General features: G+C 43.3%; 1 protein-coding gene across 2 annotated transcripts in view; it reads left to right on the top strand.

Moving 5' to 3' along the window:
- ITPK1 (inositol-tetrakisphosphate 1-kinase) overlaps nucleotides 1–18,082 on the top strand; it is a 230,049-nt gene that overhangs the window by 138,341 nt on the left and 73,626 nt on the right. For both annotated transcript variants that reach the window (XM_059723183.1, XM_014596432.3), the window contains one exon: nucleotides 294–411. In XM_059723183.1, the coding sequence (XP_059579166.1) occupies nucleotides 294–411 (118 nt within the window). The remainder of the gene's footprint in view (nucleotides 1–293; nucleotides 412–18,082) is intronic.

The following is an 18,082-nucleotide window of genomic DNA, read 5'->3' as shown; positions in this document are numbered from 1 at the left end:
TGCTGTGCTGATGTGGTTGTGGAGCATGTTACAGCACTGGTGGTAAATATATGTTAGGATGTTGCTGTCCTAAATACTGTCTGCCATAATATTTGCATTCCAGTGACCAGAAAGTCTAGGCTTTCTCTGGAACAATAAAGGCAGCCTGTTGGCTTTGTCTCAGAGAGGAGCTAGAAACTGATTGAATGGGGTTTTAAACTTTTCTCTTTCTTATGCTCTTTCCCCTTAAATTGCTACTTTTTGTGCTCTACAGCTAATCTGGCAGCAGCTTTAACCCTCTTATTGTTTTTCAGGAGTATATTGATGCTCACCCTGAAACTATTATCTTGGACCCCCTTCCTGCTATCCGGACACTGCTGGACCGATCCAAATCTTATGAGCTTATTCGTCAAATAGAGGCCTACATGCAAGGTAGGCAAGTGACCTTCACCTCCGAAAATTTGTGCTTAATAGTATGGGTTTGTAGAGGAAAGCACATGGGATTCAAGGAAGCTATGTTCATGAAAGCATTCCTGGTAGGTAGGCCTCTTGCATTCGGTGAGTCATGGAAGCCCAAACACTTGACACATTCCTTTGTCACAGGGTTGTATTCTGGGGTCTAGGATATTTGTTTACAAATGCCTGAGACTTGGGGTTCAGCCTAGTTGAACATAAGGTGCAAGTTTAATAGGGAACAGATTTATTACACTGAAACATGGGAAAAATCTCCAGGAAACCATTGTCTTTTATATACATCCGTAAATTGAAATTACTCTGTACACTCTGACAGCTGATCATGGGAATGCTGAGGCCTGGATTTAGGAAGGGATTATTAAAGGAGAAAAAGTTCATGGAGGGCCTAAAAACAGCCAAGCTGTAAATAGAGAGGCAGTTTTATTTGAGGAATGTTGGAAACCTCCTGCACATGTTGTTAGAGATGGAGACAGATGCAGTTCTGGTGTTGGCTACTTACCTACAATAGATGTGCTTGTTTTTTCTTTTTATTGGCACCATTTGAGTTGTATTTCCATGTTTGGAGGGAATGCTTTTGGGGCTCAATAATTATTTTAATTTGTTACCTTTCTCCTTCTATTTTTGCCATCTAACCTGATATAATTAAATGCTGATTCCAAGGATTTTAGTTTCTTGAGCTTTTGTCTTTAGGTCCCTTCTAAATAGCTTTAACAGTTAATAAAAAAAAAAAGAAAAAAAGAAAAGAAGAAGTTTTATCCTGCCTTCACTGAAGATGATGAGCTCTAGCTTTCTTACGGTTACTAATATTTAGTGAGTAAACAACAGATAGTTCTTGAACCAGTTCCTGCATTTAACCTGAGTAGCCTTTGCATGTTCTAAAAGCAGCTGTTTCAAGAACCATTTTTTTTCATGGTGGGGGGGAAAAAAAATGCTTCCCTTTAAAATGTGTTCCAGTGTGATTATTTAGCTAGTTTTAATGTCTGTGCAGTTCTGTCACTGTTTCGATTTGTAGGTCAAACTTGCCCCAGGGCTATATTTGTATTTTTATGCCTGGGGATGTGTGTCCATGTGGCTTCTACCCAGTCTGTCTGGCCCCATCAGCATGGTCCTTGAGAGCCTCCCAAGCATATAAAAAGAGAAGAAAGAACATCAATTTCCCAGTGTCTTTCATCCTTGTGTGTGCGTGCTCGCGTGCACTCCTAAACTGGGCCTCTAGTCAATGGGCAAACAGCATAGAGACTGGATCCTCCTGTTGTGTGTTCACGGTGAACTTTCCTTAAGCAGATGGCCTCTTAATTTTGTACCAGTACAGGCTTGCTCCGGGCATATCGCTTTATTCCTAGGTATATTAGCTTATAAGAAATGAGTTGGGTGGTCCACAAATGTATGGGTCATTAAAGCTTAATCTGCATCTGAAACGTTTTTTTAATAGGGTTGTCTATTCTGTTGCTCTTCTTGGCTGTCTAAATCACCAAGGCACAGCTCAAAGTCAAACAGAGGTGTATCCATAAATAACATGGCTGTTGTAACACTTGCATCTTCTATAGACTGGGTTCTTTAAAATTGAAGTCATCTTAATATTTGACTACAACTAGCGGATTCTTCAGTTAAAGATGTCCTGTTGCACCATGGGATGTACCCTGATGGGTGGTATAGCCCAATTCTGTGAACACAGAATCAAAAAAATAGGGGTGGAAGGGACATCTGGAGGTCCCCTACTCCAACACAATTCCCAAGACAGGATCGACCTGGTCTAAACCACCTAAGGCTATCAGACTTGCCTGGGGCCCTGGGCTTGTTCTGGACTGAAGTGTTCTTCATGGATCGGATCCAGCCTGGGGCATAGGGGTGGCAGTAGGCTCAGAGATGGGGAGCCTGGCAATGGCAAAGGTCTGGGGGGTGCAACAAAGGTTCAGGGGCAGCTGCAGTGAATCAAGCTTCCTGCCAATGACCATATTCAGCAAGGCCAAAGGGCACTGCCTTCTGTAGCAGGACACATCCCTCAATTTCTGGTAGCCTGGCAGTAGCCCAGTTGGCCAGATAGAGAGACTCCGTAGATCATATGTTTGCCACTCGTAGTCTAACGTGCTCTTAAAACTTTCCAAAGACTGGAGATTCTGTAGTTTCTCTAGGTAGCTTGTTCCAGTACTTAGCCAAACTCATACTTTAACAGTTTTCCTCTTCTGAAGTGAACATAAAAAATGTAGAAAGTGTAGCTACAAATATTCTTATGGAAGTCCATTTCATAAAGAATCTATGCACATGCTAGATACCAATGCTTTAGGTCAGTGGCAGGCAATTATTTTGGCTGGAGGGCCACTTAATGAGTTTTGGTGAGCTGTTGAGGACCATGTAGCTAACCCTACCTCCTGACAGCTGCCTCACCTCCTGGTTGCCATCTTGGTACCAGAAGTCCTGCCCCTAACCCCTGACCTTTGCCACCAGAAGTTCCTCCTCTTGCCCTGAAAGTACTCCGGGGTGGGGGGGGTGCCATCTTGAAACAGGAAAAAAAAAAAACTAAAAAAAAAAAAAAATCAAACTGCCACTATAACTTTTATTTTAATTTATTTTTAAAAATATTTTTGTCCCAGTTTGTGTTTTGTGTAGTGTATCTAGAGGTGATTGCATAATAGCTCAAAATATATTCTTATTCCTGTGTGTAGGGAAGGTTAAGGGGGTATATGTTGGGGCTGTGTGATTTGAGGAGTGGGTGTGGGTATGGTGAGTGGGGGTTGGGTATGGGGTATGTGGTTGGGGGGTAGGGGTGAGTGGTAGGGTGTGGGTGTGTGTTGGGTGTATGGTGGGAGGTAAGGAGTCAGACCCACCTGTTCCATCTCAGATTCAGCACGCAGTTCCTAGCTGCAAAGTTGGGACCTGTATGGCACAGTACGGGGCCAGCCCAGCACAACGCAGTTCTGGTTGCATGACCGGGAACTGCACAGGATGGCATGGAACTAACCTGGCCCAGCCCAGTCCATCCTGGCTGTGGCTCACGGTTCCCAGCCACAAGGCCAGGACCCATGCAGTGCAGCACAGAGCCAGCCCGGCCTGGCTCCTCTGTGTCGCACTGTGTGGATCCTGGCCTTGCAGCAGGGAACTGCACACCATAGCTAGGATGAACCAGGCTGGGCTGGCTCTCTGCTGTGCTGCATGGGTCTTGGCCTTGCAGCTGGGAACCACATGGTACAGCATGGAGCCAAACCATTCTGGTAGCGCGCAGCTCCCTGCTGCAGTGCCGAGACCCACGTGGCGTGGGGATGGGCCAGGCAGGGCTGTCACCATGCTGTGCTATGCAGTCCTTGGACTCGCAGCTGGAACCGTGTTGTCAGGCCAGGCTGAGCTCTGTCTGGGGCTGTTCTGCTTCCCTTGCCTCCCAGCTGCTGCTGCCACTGCTGCTGCTCCTGTCCCTGCCATGCCATGCTGCACCGCACTGCTCTGTGTGGGCAGGCAGGAAGCTTCAGCTCTGGCTCCAGCTGCCAGCTGCTTTCCATGTGCTCTGCTTACCCAGCTCAATGAGCAGCCCCTGTGGGTGGGCGGAGTGCCCTGGTGAGAATAGGACTTGCATAGTGCGCTGCTAGAGCAGTGCTATTTGAGGTTGCAGGACTGCCTGTAAGCCAGCACAAGTTTGTCCCCTCTGGCTACCTTGAGATGGTCACCATTTTCCCAGGAGGGGTTGGAAGTCATGAATGATGTGCCTGAAGTGTTCAGGTTGGGGACTGTAGGAGACAACTGAAGGGATTCATTTGCCTTTGCCCTGGGGTTGGTATTGTAGCAGATCAGAGTGGGGCCTGAGACTGGCTCTGTTGATCTGAGTAGCTACAATTTTCGGATTGTATTATAATTGTAAATCCCTGCTCCGGATCTTTAAGGTGCGCATCCTAGTTTGTGGGATCGGAGCAGATATGGTTGTAAAATAGGGTTTGGTTGTAGACAATCGATCTAGTGGTGTAGCTAGGATGAGAGCAGCTGGCATGGAAGTAGCTGTAGCAGTCTGTTAAGGCACTTAAACACATGCGGGGAGCCTGCTCCAATGTGCTGGAAATCCAGTGCATCTGAGCAGACTTAATTAATCGAGTCTGCTTGAGCACATAAATTGCCGCACTCTGGAAGCCTCATGCATCATGTGCATCAGCAGCACAGCGCTTTCTTGCGCTGAGAAAATGGCAAGCATGCTTTGAAATAAAACATGTTCAATGTGCTTTAGTTCAAAGCGTTCCACCGCTGCTGATGCATGTGATACATGGGCACTTTTAACTAGCGTGGCTCACTAATTAAAAGCACCTGGCGCCACATCGGACCACATATAAAAATGCCTTTGGTTTCCAACACAATGTGATAGTAAGGCCATTGGAAACTTTCACAATGGCATACAAGAAATGAATTTGCTGGGAGGAGTATTCCAGAGCCAGCTTGATGGATGCATAGAAATTTAGTCCTGGTGGAATTTCTCTGGAAATGTATCCATTCTCGTGTATTCATCTGATGTCATCCATGTACCTTAGGGCAGTGCTTCTCAAACTATCTGATATGGCAGACCAGCAATTTTTTTTCCAGTAGGCCAGGAACCGGTGCCCGGTTCAGCTGGTGGCAGCAACTGCGTGTAACAGTGCTACACAAATGCACGACTGGCTGTTTCTTTCTCTTTCCTCACCTCACATGACATGACGTCACCTGGAGTGTTGGAACATATGAACTGTGGTGCTATGACATATATTAATGTTATGCTTCTGAAAATATACTTCTGTCTTTCCTGGCAACTCACTGCAGACTGGCAACTGGTGGCTTGCGGACCGGCACCGGTCCACAGACCACCACTTTGAGAAGCACTGCCTTAGGGGGATAAGAGGGCAGATGCAGAGGAAGTGGACTTCAAGGTCATAAATACATTGGGATGTTTGGGGGCCATACATGTGCCTAAGGCAGTGCCATTTGTTTGTAGGTATAGGGAGTCCCCAAATCTGAAATAGTTATGTTTGAGGACAAAATGGAAGTGTGTGACAGAAGCAGTGTACTTGTCACAGATAATGTTCTTTATGGTTTGTAATCTATCCTCATGAGGGACGTTGGTGTACAGATGTAGTATCCATAGTAGGTAATATGGTGTTAGCTGGAAACTTGTCACAGGAAGCCAGTTTCTTTCAAATAGCTGGCAGTTCCTGTAGCATATGGAAATAGGATTGAGTTGGTGTAGCCAGAAACTCTCTCTGTGATGGTGCCAGCTTTGGAGAGAATGGAATACCGTGGGTTGCCAGCTTTGCAGATCTTGGGTAGTAAGTAGAAGTTGCCTGGCCTGGGCTAGTGGAAGGTGGAAGCAGTAATCCTCTTCCCTGTTTCCAGCAGTAGGCTCTTTGAGATTTTTTTCTGTTTCCTTGTGATATTGTGCCATGGGGTCCTTGGTCAAGACTTTGTAGAACTCCATGTTGGAAAGTTGTCTCAGTCTCCTGTACGTGTAATGTTTTGTCCATGACAACAGTGGCACCCCTTTTATCAGCCTCTTGTATGATGATATCAGTGTTGTTTTTAAGGCCGAGTGTGGCTTTCCATTCCTGAAGACTGAGGTTGTAACATAAAGATTGTCAAAAAACAACAATGCATGAGTGGGTGCAGAGGTTGAAGCCATTTGTGTACAGACCCAGAGTGAAGCTGCAGCCCTCCAATGGACAGTCTAGGAGCTGTCTTTCCTGTGCTGTGTATGGTTCATGTCCGTGGTGGGCAATCATTGTCTGACTCCTTGGGTACTTACACTTGTGGGGAGTCTGCTCTGACGCACTGGAAATCCAGTGCGTCAGAAATGGACTTAATCCAGTCTGCTTGAGCGTGTAAATTGACATGGATTGGCAGCCTTGTGCGTCACAGGCATCAGTGGCACAGCATGCATCAGCGCTGAGAAAATGGCAGCAGTGCACTTTGAATTAAAGCACGTTCAATGTACTTTTAGTTCAGAATACATTGCTGCCATTTTTTGCAGCCCTGACGCGCGCTGCACCACTAATCATATCTGGTTCCGAAGCAGCGCCGGGCGCTTTTAATTAGCATGGCTTGAGGTCTCACATATAAAAATGTCCCTTTTTCATGGAAAGATTGCTTTAGTTTTAGGTGCTGGGAAAGAGCCTTGAGGTCTCAGTACAGCTGCATCTTCTGTAGTGGGGCAGCAAGAAAGAGCACAGAGTAGTACAGACACCTGAGCTGGGCTGAGGATGTAGTTGGATAGATTGATAATATTACTGTGGATTGTCAGGTGGTGTGTGGAACATCTGAGTATGTTTAGAGTTTTTTTTTTTTTTGCTTCTTTTAAGGTGTGAAAGTATTTGTGATAGGCTTCATGGCTGGGTGCTAAGATCTCTTGGTAATTGGCTGTTACGTCCTGGTGGTTCTGTTTGCTTTTAGTTGGTCCTGCAAGTCTGGTGTTGATCTGTTCCTGTTTGCCCAACAGAGCACTGGTAAGGGGGTCCCTCAATTAGTAATTGGGGTCCCTCAATTAGAGTAAAACCCAGAATTTCAGAATAGGCTGTATGGTTTGCTGTGAATGTCTTAATTTTTGGGCACTCAACTTGGCACCTTTAAAATAAGCCCAATTTTCAGAAAAATTTGAGCATTGCCCACAGAAATGCTAGTCATTTTGAAAGTCTTGCCTTGTGTCCAGCAAAAATATTTAAAAACTACTTGCTTTCAAATTAAATCATGGGGCCTAGTTCTAAAAATGTCTCTTTTGGTTATTCTTCTGGACTTCATTATCAAACTGTCTCAGCATATCATGCCTTGCACTGTAGGGGAAGATAAATACATTAAAGAGGTGTTGAAATGTACCATCTCCTTTTTAAAAGCACAGAAAACTATATGATTTGCCCTCTGTGAAATGGGCAGTCCATGGTGAGGTAAGAAATTGAACTTGGGCCTCCCAAGTCCCAGGCCAGTATGCTAACCATTTGTTACAGAACCCCTGAGAGTCTCATTAAATGTGATAGCACTAATTAATGGTGAATCTCTTGGATGAAACATAGGGATTGACATGATTCCAGCTCAGGAAGAAGTAGCGCTCTCAAAAGGCAGGAAATATTTCTAATAATTCTCATTATCGCTATGAGATGTGGATTTTTTTCTTTTTAGAAGAAATAGGTTAAGGGCTGTGACTTCCTCTTTCCTGTTCCCTTTTTGTTTTCACAGTGCAAATTCTGAACAGCTAGTCATTCTAAAATCCTTGTTTCAAAATGAACAAAAGCTTGGAAAAATATAATACATACAACACATACAGGATGCACACTTAGCGGGTAGATCATTATTAAAATAGTTATCAAAAATGTTTTGCTGGTATTACAGTTAAAGCTATAAAATTTGGAGCTGTAAAAAAATTTATCCTGAGAGATTTCTCCCCACAATAATGGTGTTTGGAAAAAATTAGGAACAGGCTTTAATGAAGAAATCACTTTGAACAGAGCTTTCTATGATCTCAGCTGTGTCTGCTCTTTTAAACTTTGACCTTATGAACGGTATCTTTTGAGTTCCCTCAGGCATACTGATGACCTTGCATTGTGAGATAACTTACCCATGCTTTTATGGTTAAGATGTTAGCAGATAATCAGAGTGACTTGGTCTTCTCATGATTTAATTTAGAAACCACAATATCTCTCTTGCACGTAGAAACTTTATTTAAAAGTTACACATTTTAATCCTCTATTTTTATTGCATATCATCCCTTAAGGTCTGAAGGAATTAAAAAAAAATAAATTATTCCTTAGTTTTTAACTTGATTTAGGCGGTGGAAATGTACTACTAGGGTTTTTTTTTGGGGGGGGGGGGGGTGTCTTTTCTTTTCCCCTATTTAATTAGACTCAGGGCAGTGATTAGACTGCAAATATTTTTGGACAGTTTTTTGATCGATTAACTGGTTCCATATGATTTTATAATATCATGAAAATCTTTTTTTTTTTTCTAAAAGCAAATTATTAGAAAAGCTTTAAATGTGAGGTAAATTTTCTCTTGAGGATGAGAGTGCGAGAGAGCGCGAGAGAGAGAGAGAATTCATTTGTGACAAGCTGTTGTTCTTAAGTTTCGCTCCCACTTAACAGTTGTCTTTTGAAGTCCAGGAGCTACTCCCTACAGATACTGTAAACAATATAAAACCATTTAACTATGACATTTGCAGCCCAGGACATAATTCAAACCGTTTATGTTCCATTGTTTTTGAATTACGTGATGCTGCTGCTCTGAGCGCTGTTTTCTGCCCTTTTAGGAATATGAGCAACTATGTTATGCTCCATTCTTTTTTCACCATGAAATTGGATCTTCCTTTGGCTTAGCTAGCAAAGTATCTCTTGCATGACCAGAAGTATCTCTTTATGACCAGAAACATGAGACATTGCAATTTAACAGGTAAAGTACTGGATTTCAGAATGGGCAGTCTAGATTCTTCATGGAGATCTGTCATTAAACATTGTCATTGATCACATTATGTGATCTTAGACATTTCACTTACTTTCCAAATGACTGTTTTTCCTTCCTTCCTTTGTCCATCTTATGTATGTATATGCTAAATTTGTTTTATAGGGTAGGAGCTTTCTACTTGTTGGATATCTGTGTACTGCCTGACAAAAGGCAGTCTGAATGATCTAAATTGATGGGGGCCAACCTTTATTGTCGGGTGTGCCACAAATTAGCCTTAAACTCTTCCCGAGTGCCATTCCAATCCCCGTTCTCTGCCTGATCAAAGTTATCTTTTCTGCTTCCTGTCCTATCAGTCAGTGCACTGCTTGTCTCCTTCCCAACCTTTTACATGACACGCACACAGGCTGCCCACGCCACTTTGTGGCACATGTCACAGGTTGGCGACTCCTGATATAAATGAGTATTTTTAGATGTTGCTGTCATAAATAATAATACATCTGTTGTTCGATAGACGTGTTGGTGGGGCTAGAAGTAGGTACTTAAAGAAGTAGCCTGATTGTTTTAAAAGTGTTAAGTACCCATGTTTCTGAAGCAGTGGATACGCATCACTTCTATAAAGTGGGACACCTATTTAGGTGCTGAAGTATAGGTGTAAATGTCCAAATTGAAGAAACCATCATTGAAACTTTTGGCCAGTTTATTTGGCCTACCTTTCTTTGTCCTTTTGGATGCCAGATGTTAGAACATTGAAGGCTCCATCAGTGATTTGCAGCTATTCTTTCCTCCAAGTTCACATGACAAAGGGTCTCTTGTCATCTAGACCTTATCCAATTGCAGGGTATGTGGTTTATACATAGTGGGCGTGTCTATACAAGGCATCTTAATATGCAATGGACTGTTCTACTGCACATTAGCACGTCATGGCAAAAACCATGCTAATGCACAGTAGAATTAGTCTACTGTGCATTAAACATCACAAAATTATGTTCACTGTAACTAGTGTAGATTAGCACAGCTACTGTGCCTTTTATCTAGTTCTAGTACCTCATATTAGAGGCACTACACTTAATGCACAGTAGCAAAGGTGCATTTATTAATGTGCCCAGTGTGTCTTCACTTGCAGTAACTTTTAGTCTGTTTATAAATTCCCAGCAATGGCAAACTCTTCTCTGGCTCTGGGGCTAAGAGCAGGCAGCCCCTCAACACAGTAATGCTGCTGTTTTCCAGTTAACGGAGAGGGGAGGGGAGAGCCGGAATAGCAGTATGGGTTCCAGCTGTCAATTTGTACAGCAAAATGAAGGAATGAATCCCTTCTACACGATGCTCTGAATTCCTTTGGGCCTGAGGTCATTCTGAGAACTGGGATCTCATGTCTCTTACACAAAGTGTTTTCTTCAAAGCCATAACAAAAGGATTTACATCTGGTATGAAAAAAACTGCCAAGTTTTAAAAATGGGGGTGGGGAGGAATCTACTTGCAAAACTTTCTTTGATTTCACCTGCATGTACAGCCCTATTGTAACTGTGAACCAAAGAGTGTTCCAGGCATTGGCATTGCAATTGAGCAAGTGTCTTGCTTAACAGTTCCTGTTCCTCAGCCAAACACAATGCATAGCTTTTACATGCATAAGACAGTTGTTTTCAACATATGGTCCACGGACCTCTGGGGGTCTACATGCTATGGCCAAAGGGTCCACGAAAGATAACTATGATCAATCAAAAGTATATGAATACCCACACTTAAAATTCAGAGGGGTCTGCACCTCCATTCAAAAATTTTTAGGGGTTTTCAAATCAAAATTTTGAAAACCACTCCAGTAGGTTTCAGCTAGGTTGGTGGTTTGCTGTCCCAGTGCTGGATCTGCAGAACAGGTCAAAACCAAGAAAGGCTTGGGAGGTTCAAAATAGGAAAGATTATCTGCAGTTCTGGCTCCCAGTGTGCACACTAGAACTTAGTGAGCCATCAGGCAAATGTTGATCTTGTGTCCCAGCAGTACTGATGCGGTTGAGTTCTGAGAATAAACCCATTTGGATGTTGCTTTTAGACACTCTGGGCACATCTACCCATGTGCCTGACTGCACAGTTGTTACTTTCTTGGGTTTGAACTGTCCTGCAAGTTTCAGCCCTGGGCCAGCAAACTACCAACCTAGCTGAACCCTACTGCTTTAGCAAGTATTGAATGATTGGGCAGTAACTGCTATTACTGTGCAGTCCTGGTGGCGCACGTTTTTGGCCCTACTGTACTGTAGTAATGAGCTGCTGTGCAGTAGCCTCAACGTTGCAGCTCATGCCCACCAAGGCTACGTCACCATAGCTCATCACTACAGCAATGTAGCGTCTCGTGTAGATGTGCCCACTGAGATGTTAATTTTTAATCTGTGTGCTTTGTTGGCCATATGTTTGGAAACCAGTTAATACTCACAGTGCCCTTCATTTAACAGCCTCTACAAGGAGACTGTCAGAGCTCTTCATCCCTTTATTATATAGTAGTGTGGAAACATTTGCTCGCACTTTCTCTCTCGCGCTCTCTCTCTCGTGCTCTCTCATGTAATGTAGAAAGATATCACTTCAGGAGGTCTGCATCCATTTGAAAACATGAAGGTGACAAAGATCTGAGTAGTTACTTCTGTGAAGAATCTCTTTAGTTTGGATGGTGTAAAAGGAGCTGATATGATTCACTTGCATCCTTCCCAGTTAAAATGTTTTGTGGGGTTTTTTTTTTTGTTTGTTTGTTTATTTTACCTAAAAGCATCAGGAAGTAGAGGCATCGCTTCTACATTTTTACCATCCTCTGGCATGTTTCTGAGACCTCTGCCACCTTGGTGTTAAGTGCTGCACATGGTTATGCAAAAAATGACAAAGGCAATATTTTCTGCCTAGTTTTAAGACTGTGGAGATCAGAGGGAGGGAGTGAAGGTTAGGAAGTTGTTATTTGGGGAAGGCTTCATTGAAACTATGGCAGTCTTAGATCTTAATAGAGTCTAGGGCCTCATGACTTCCTTGGGCAAGAATTTTCTCAGCTGACCTTCCAGCTGGTAAGAACTGTATCCCAAATACCTGGGGCAAGGAGGACTGGGAAGACATGGTGGAATGGCAAAATATATAGTTACTTTGAGACAAAATTAAATGTAAAAATGTATTGGGAAGCATTAGTGCCTTCTCCTGATTTGTCCAGCCCCATGAAGTGCTGTCATTTTAGTGGGTCCTGGATGATAAAGCACCATCTGGGATGGCTACTTCTAACCTGGTTTTAGTTTCAGATCAGGATTTTGAATTTGATTTAAAACTAACAGACAGCTAGCTGAACTCGTGGGAGTGCCAATACAATATATGATGACATCACTTTTTATTGCTTAAGTGTATCTCTACCATATGTAGGCCCAGCTATAGGAGGGAGAAAATATCAGTGATAAAAGAGAACAAAAACAGAAAGCCTCTGGCTGTGAAGATGCAGCAGTCTGTGTCCCAGGGCAGGCTAGTGAGGAGTAGCGTGATTGCAAAGCTTTGCCCATTCCCCTGATTCGTTGTCATGTAAAAAGGGAGTATATCCATTCTCTGAAGGAATTCCCTTTCTTACCATCTCCACTGCTATTTTCTTTGGACTGAATTTGTCTCAGTTCCTCTTATCTATCCGCAGGTATTATGACTCGTATGTGATTGTAGAACCTGCACCAGTGGAGAAGATGTATAGTTGAGTGCCTTTCCTCTTTGGATGCCACTAGATTATGTGATGTCCAGGAATCCTGTTTTTTTTTTTTCTGATAAATCACAAATTCTCTGCTTAAAAAAAACAACCCAAAAAGGCACATTCTCTGATAAAGACCCCAAGATCTGTGATTAAAATAAAAAGCCACAGGATGAGGATCCTGAGCTAGTTTTCTAGAGCTAGATAAAGGCGCAGTAGCTGCACTAATGCACAGTAGTAATGGTGAGTATATTTTTGTGTAGACTAATACTATCGTGCATTAGCATGGTTTTTGCCATGATGTGCTAATGTGCAGTAGAACAGTCCATTGCATGTGTGTATAGGTATCAATTGAACATAATCTTTTATTGATATATTTACTGTTTTAAAGCAATTTGGAAGCCTACCAGTGCTTCAATCGCTATAATAAAATAAATTCTAAATACCTATAAATTTACTCTGTGGTGGCCCTGGGGAAGTGCAGCAGGATGAGGATCCTGAGCCTGCGGCGTGCAGCCTGTATTGACCCCCCCCACCCCACACAGATCTGGTGGGCACAGGTCCCCCTGCCTCCCCCCAGGAGTGTGTGCAGTAGCAGGGAGCCAGCTCCCTAACCCCCTGGACAAGCCTCCCATGGCCCTGTCCTACTCCCTTTAGGGGCCCTGCAGCCACGGCTTCTGGCCCTGGACCCCAAGCCCCAGCTGAGCAGCAACCCCAGCCCCAGCCTTGCCCAACTCCCTTCCTTCCTATGCAGGCCTCAATCCCCTCTCTCCCTGCTAGACTTAACTGCCAGAGCTGCTCTCCAGGCTGCCTGGGGCCATGTGCATATACATGATCATGGTGCCCCCTGCCTGACTGCCCTCCTGTCACTTCCCCCAGCCCCTTGCAGGCTGGATCAGTGCCAGTCTTCAGCAAGCTCTTTGCAAAAGTGCAAAATCCACATGTTTCTCTGTTAAAAATGAAAAATCCACATTTTTTCCAGTAAAAGGGGAAATCTGCCGGTTTTTTCCATTTTTTCCACGGGAAATGCAAAACCCAGATCCCTGGAAATGTTATTCTCTAGACATATATAGGCTGTTTGCAGACATGGAAAAAAACCCCAGCACTTTAAATTTGGCGCACACTCACACTGAGCCCAGTGAATGCCCAGAAGAGGCAGAGCATTAGTTGCACCTGACTTTCTCAGCATCTGTATAGATCAGGTGCTTTAGTGGGGCTTTTTTGGCACTTTTATCTAATAGTTGAGTCAGCTTTAGGTAAAAGTGCCAAAAAGCCCACTGAAGCATACAATCTATACAAATGCTGTGGAGCTGGGTCAGAGTAACATGCTGCTCCTGGTAAAGCGTGGGGTTTTTTTGGTGGTTTTGTTCCGGGGGGGGGGGGGGGGGGGGTGTCCATGCAGTGAGGCTATGGATGAGAGTAAGATGGGGTGAGATGAGCAGCTGATGCCCTCTACAACCTTCTGGGGTCTAAGTGAGGGGAGCAAGTGGATTTGAGGTGGTTTTAGTCTACGGAACAGAAGTATGTATCAAGTGAATGCCATCTGCTTTGAATGTTCAGTGGTACAGAAGGCCACAGACAGGTCTAACCAAAATAGCAAAGCATGCAGACTTTGTCTGTGTGGTAGCCAAGATGGGTATCTGATGAGTTGTCTGGTTTGGAACCTGATTGTGAAGAATCTTGGAAATTGGAAGAAAGAATGTGCTGCTATGGGCATACACCACCTTCTCAGTAATTGGCTGGGAACAGGGAGACATAGAGATACTTGACCTCAAATGTCACCCTTTTCAAAGCTTGTTTGCTTTGTTTGGTACAGTCAGGACACTGATGAATTCATTGAGCCTGGTGATTTTTACCAGCCAAAATGGGCTGAGCTCAGAGGATGAGTCGGACACTCCTTAGGCTTTACGACTGAGTAATTGGAACAAATCTCTCTGAAAATCAATGGCTTGATCTTCATGGACTAGGCCACCAATAACATGTCATTATTTGACAATAGTGTCTGAGATATTGCCATCGTTACCTGCTCTGAGGCTGAAGAACTGCAGGACAACCTGTGTAGCAGTGACTGGAAAAGTAATTTTAAAAAAGCAACCCACTGTGTACATTAAAAATAGAGAAATTATATGTCCGCATGCATAGCTTTCCTTCCCTGAACTTCTGTCTCCACAGCTTGGGTCACCATACTGCAGCTGTGTAATGGAAACAAAATGCAGCCTATGCAGAATATGGCTTTAACCAAATGAAAGTGTAAAGATGCTGCACAAAAATCAAAGTGTGACAGTACCAGTCGCGTATTTGCATCCTGTTTGATGGACAAAACGTGCTCAATCTGAACATGCTTCAGAGCATGTGCCATAAGGAGGAAAAAGGTAATACTTACAGGGTGCATCTACATGTGCATTAATACACTTTTTCTAATGCGCATTAAATGTAGTACCTCCAATATGAGGTACTAAATAATTGTGCGTTAAACTGCTAATGCGCAGTAGCGCAAGTACACACTTTTTAGGTGATGCTTAATGCATAGTAGCCTATTCTACTGTGCATTAGCATATTAGCACGATTTTTATGCACCACTTCAATGCACAGTAGAATAGGCTACTGTGCATTAAAGCACACATGTAGATGTGCCTAATGTGTATTAGTAGAACCCATTCTTACTCTTCCAAGGTTTAGACATAATCAGATTGGTGCTAAATGTTGCACATCAGTCATGTCATTCTGGTTTCTTCCAATATTTTCTAATCTGCTAGAATTTTTTGATTGTGTCAACAAGACAGTGGATAGAAGGAAACCAATTACAAAGTTCTGTTTGAACTTTGAAAAAAACAAAAGTCCTGTGATAAAAAAGCCCTTAGTTAAGTGTAAACTAAGAGAGATTAGGCAAGTGGCAGAGAGACCAAAAGCCGAGTTGGGATAAATAACTTAGTTTCAGCCTGGCTGACAAAAGGTTCCCCAATAGCAGTAATGCTGTTGTTGCACTTTGTAATTAGTGGTCAGGAAAAATTTCAAGTGACCTCAAATTATTTAGGTTCTTCAAGACTTTTGAAGACTGGAAAATCTAGGTGGACACAACAAAGATAAGTGAATGGCTGGCACAATAGCAGTCATAATTTACTGCTAATTCTGGGACACAAGAACAAATGCACCAACACGTCCTTTGTTAAGTTCTCTAGTGACTCACTGCTCAGGAAAGGCCTGGGCACCCCTGTGGATGGCTCAGTGAATAGTTTTGTCCAGCACTCTTCCATGGCCAAACAAGATCAAACTGAAGATTATGGTGAACAGAGCAGAAAATAATATTGAAGATACTATAATACTGCTATACAAGTTGATAGTTTGCTTGCACTTGGAACACTGAGTTCAGCTCAACTGACCTCATTTCAGAAGCATGTATTAAAATGGAAAGAATTCAAAAGGGTAGCAAATAATTTTGGATATAGAAGAGCATCCATTTAATGAGAGAGAGCAAAGATGAAGCCTGCCTAGGGAGGAAGCAATTAAGAGGAAGCATGATTCAGATAAACAAAATAACAAGTAGTCTAGAAGGAAAATAGGGCTTTCTATGGACAGGTCCTTGTAATATGACAGCAAAGGTTAACATTTAAAAATGAGAAAAAGAAATACTGTTTTACACAAAATATGCTTAACCTGTGGAATTAATTGCTACAAAATATAGGCGAGATCAAGAGCTCAGTCAGTGTCTGAAATGGACAAGAACATTTAGCTGCATTAGATAAATTATTCTTTAGAAGTGTGATAAATTACCATGCACCGAGTCATGGGGCAGTGAGATAGAAGAAATTTCCCCCATGGAGAATTTATTCCTTCACTGTTCACATAGTGGCAGCATTTCTGCACCTTCTTTGGAGCATCTGGTACTGACAGTAGTCTCATTTAGAATGACAGTTTCCACTGTCAGAGAGAGCATGCTGGGCTAGATGGACCGCTGGTCTTTTGGTATGACGCTTCCTATGTTTTCTGCACTCTTTTCACAATACAACAGTGCTTGAAGATGCAAAGAAGATGTAGCTAGTTTTAGAGTCCTGTGTAAACTTTATACCTAACACAAGTAATAATATTTTGTCTCCCAAGTGTAAGGTTCTGAAAAATGCCAGGGGATGCATATACAAGTATTACTGTGTTGTTATTAGCATGCTATTACTGCTTTACTATTAGCATGCTTCTAGTGAAACACAAACTCCAAATACTGTCTGTAGTATCAAAGCTGGAAGAGAGTTTTGGGGAGGTTTTAATCATATGTGACAAGATTGTATTTTATCTCATAACTGATTGACTCAGCTTTAGAGAAGCACCAAAAAGTCCTGCTGAAGCACCTGATCTATACAGATGCTAGGGAGCCAGGTCTAACTAACGCACTTCCTTTTTCAGTAAAGTGGTGTGGTTTGTTGTTTTTTACGTCTGTCATCAATCTTGGTGTCAGTCAAACCTGTTCTATGTTGAGACAAGATGTCAGCCTCTGGCTGCATGATGGTGCTTTCCAGGCTGCCTTTAGTGATTAAACCCTTGTCAGAAACAAAGGGGTATGCTAAGTCTTTAAATAAGGTCCCAGAGGAGATGGAAAATCTTTCAGCACCTTCCTGTCCTATGTTTCTAGTAGAGTTATTCATTTGGCTGGTGTCTGGAGGCCAATTGAAATCTGGCCTCTTTATGCCAGGCACAGTGCAAAGACCCCTGCCTCTTAGGTCTGGAACAGCCTGCCACCGGAGGTGGTTCAAGCGCCTACATTGAACACCTTCAAGAGCAAACTGGATGCTCATCTTGCTGGGATCTTATGAACCCGGCTGACTTCCTGCCCTTTGGGCAGGGGGCTGGACTCGATGATCTTCCGAGGTCCCTTCCAGCCCTAATGTCTATGAAATCTATGAAATTAGGGCATCTTTACACATGTTCCAGGGGTGGGAGGTAGGCATGTTAATTTGAGTGTTTCTGAGAGCCCCTCTAATTAAAGCACCCGCAGCATCTTGTATGCAGTGTCATGTATTCAGTGTCCCACACTTCAAAATGCTGGCCAGGGCGCTTTAAAGCTCATTCAGTGAGCTTTAATTAAAGTGCCTTTACCGCCATTTTGAAGCATGAGGATGCTGAATACATGAGATGTAGAGGCTGTTGGGGTGCACAAATTAGCACACTCCAGCAGACTCGATTAATTACAGCATGTCAGAGCAGCACCTCTGCAGGCACCCTTAGAGTCCCTGCCTCGTAAACTTAAGTAAATAGAGCACAAAGGAGAGGCTGTTCTCGACCATGGTAAACTAGGATGTAGGCTTGGTCTTTCCTGTCACTCACATGCTGAAAAATTTTGGCCCTTGATCCAAACTTCGGGTACATCTACTCAGCACAAGGCAAAGCCATGCAAGGCAGCCTGAGCCAGCCAGCTCTGACTGGGCCAGTTCAGGGGCTGGAAGCAAGATAGGCACTTCAGTATTGCATGGCACCTGGATGATTAGCCCCCTGAGAAACCTCCACTCTTCATATACTATCAAGGGCAAGATGCATTTCAGAATATCCCTGGGAGTTTTGGAGCCTTACTACCTA

The sequence above is a fragment of the Alligator mississippiensis genome, chromosome 2, assembly GCF_030867095.1.
Source record: "Alligator mississippiensis isolate rAllMis1 chromosome 2, rAllMis1, whole genome shotgun sequence".
Classification (NCBI taxonomy): Eukaryota; Metazoa; Chordata; order Crocodylia; family Alligatoridae; genus Alligator; species Alligator mississippiensis.
Note: the sequence above shows the minus strand (reverse complement) of the source record. Positions and strands in the feature narration are given on the sequence as shown.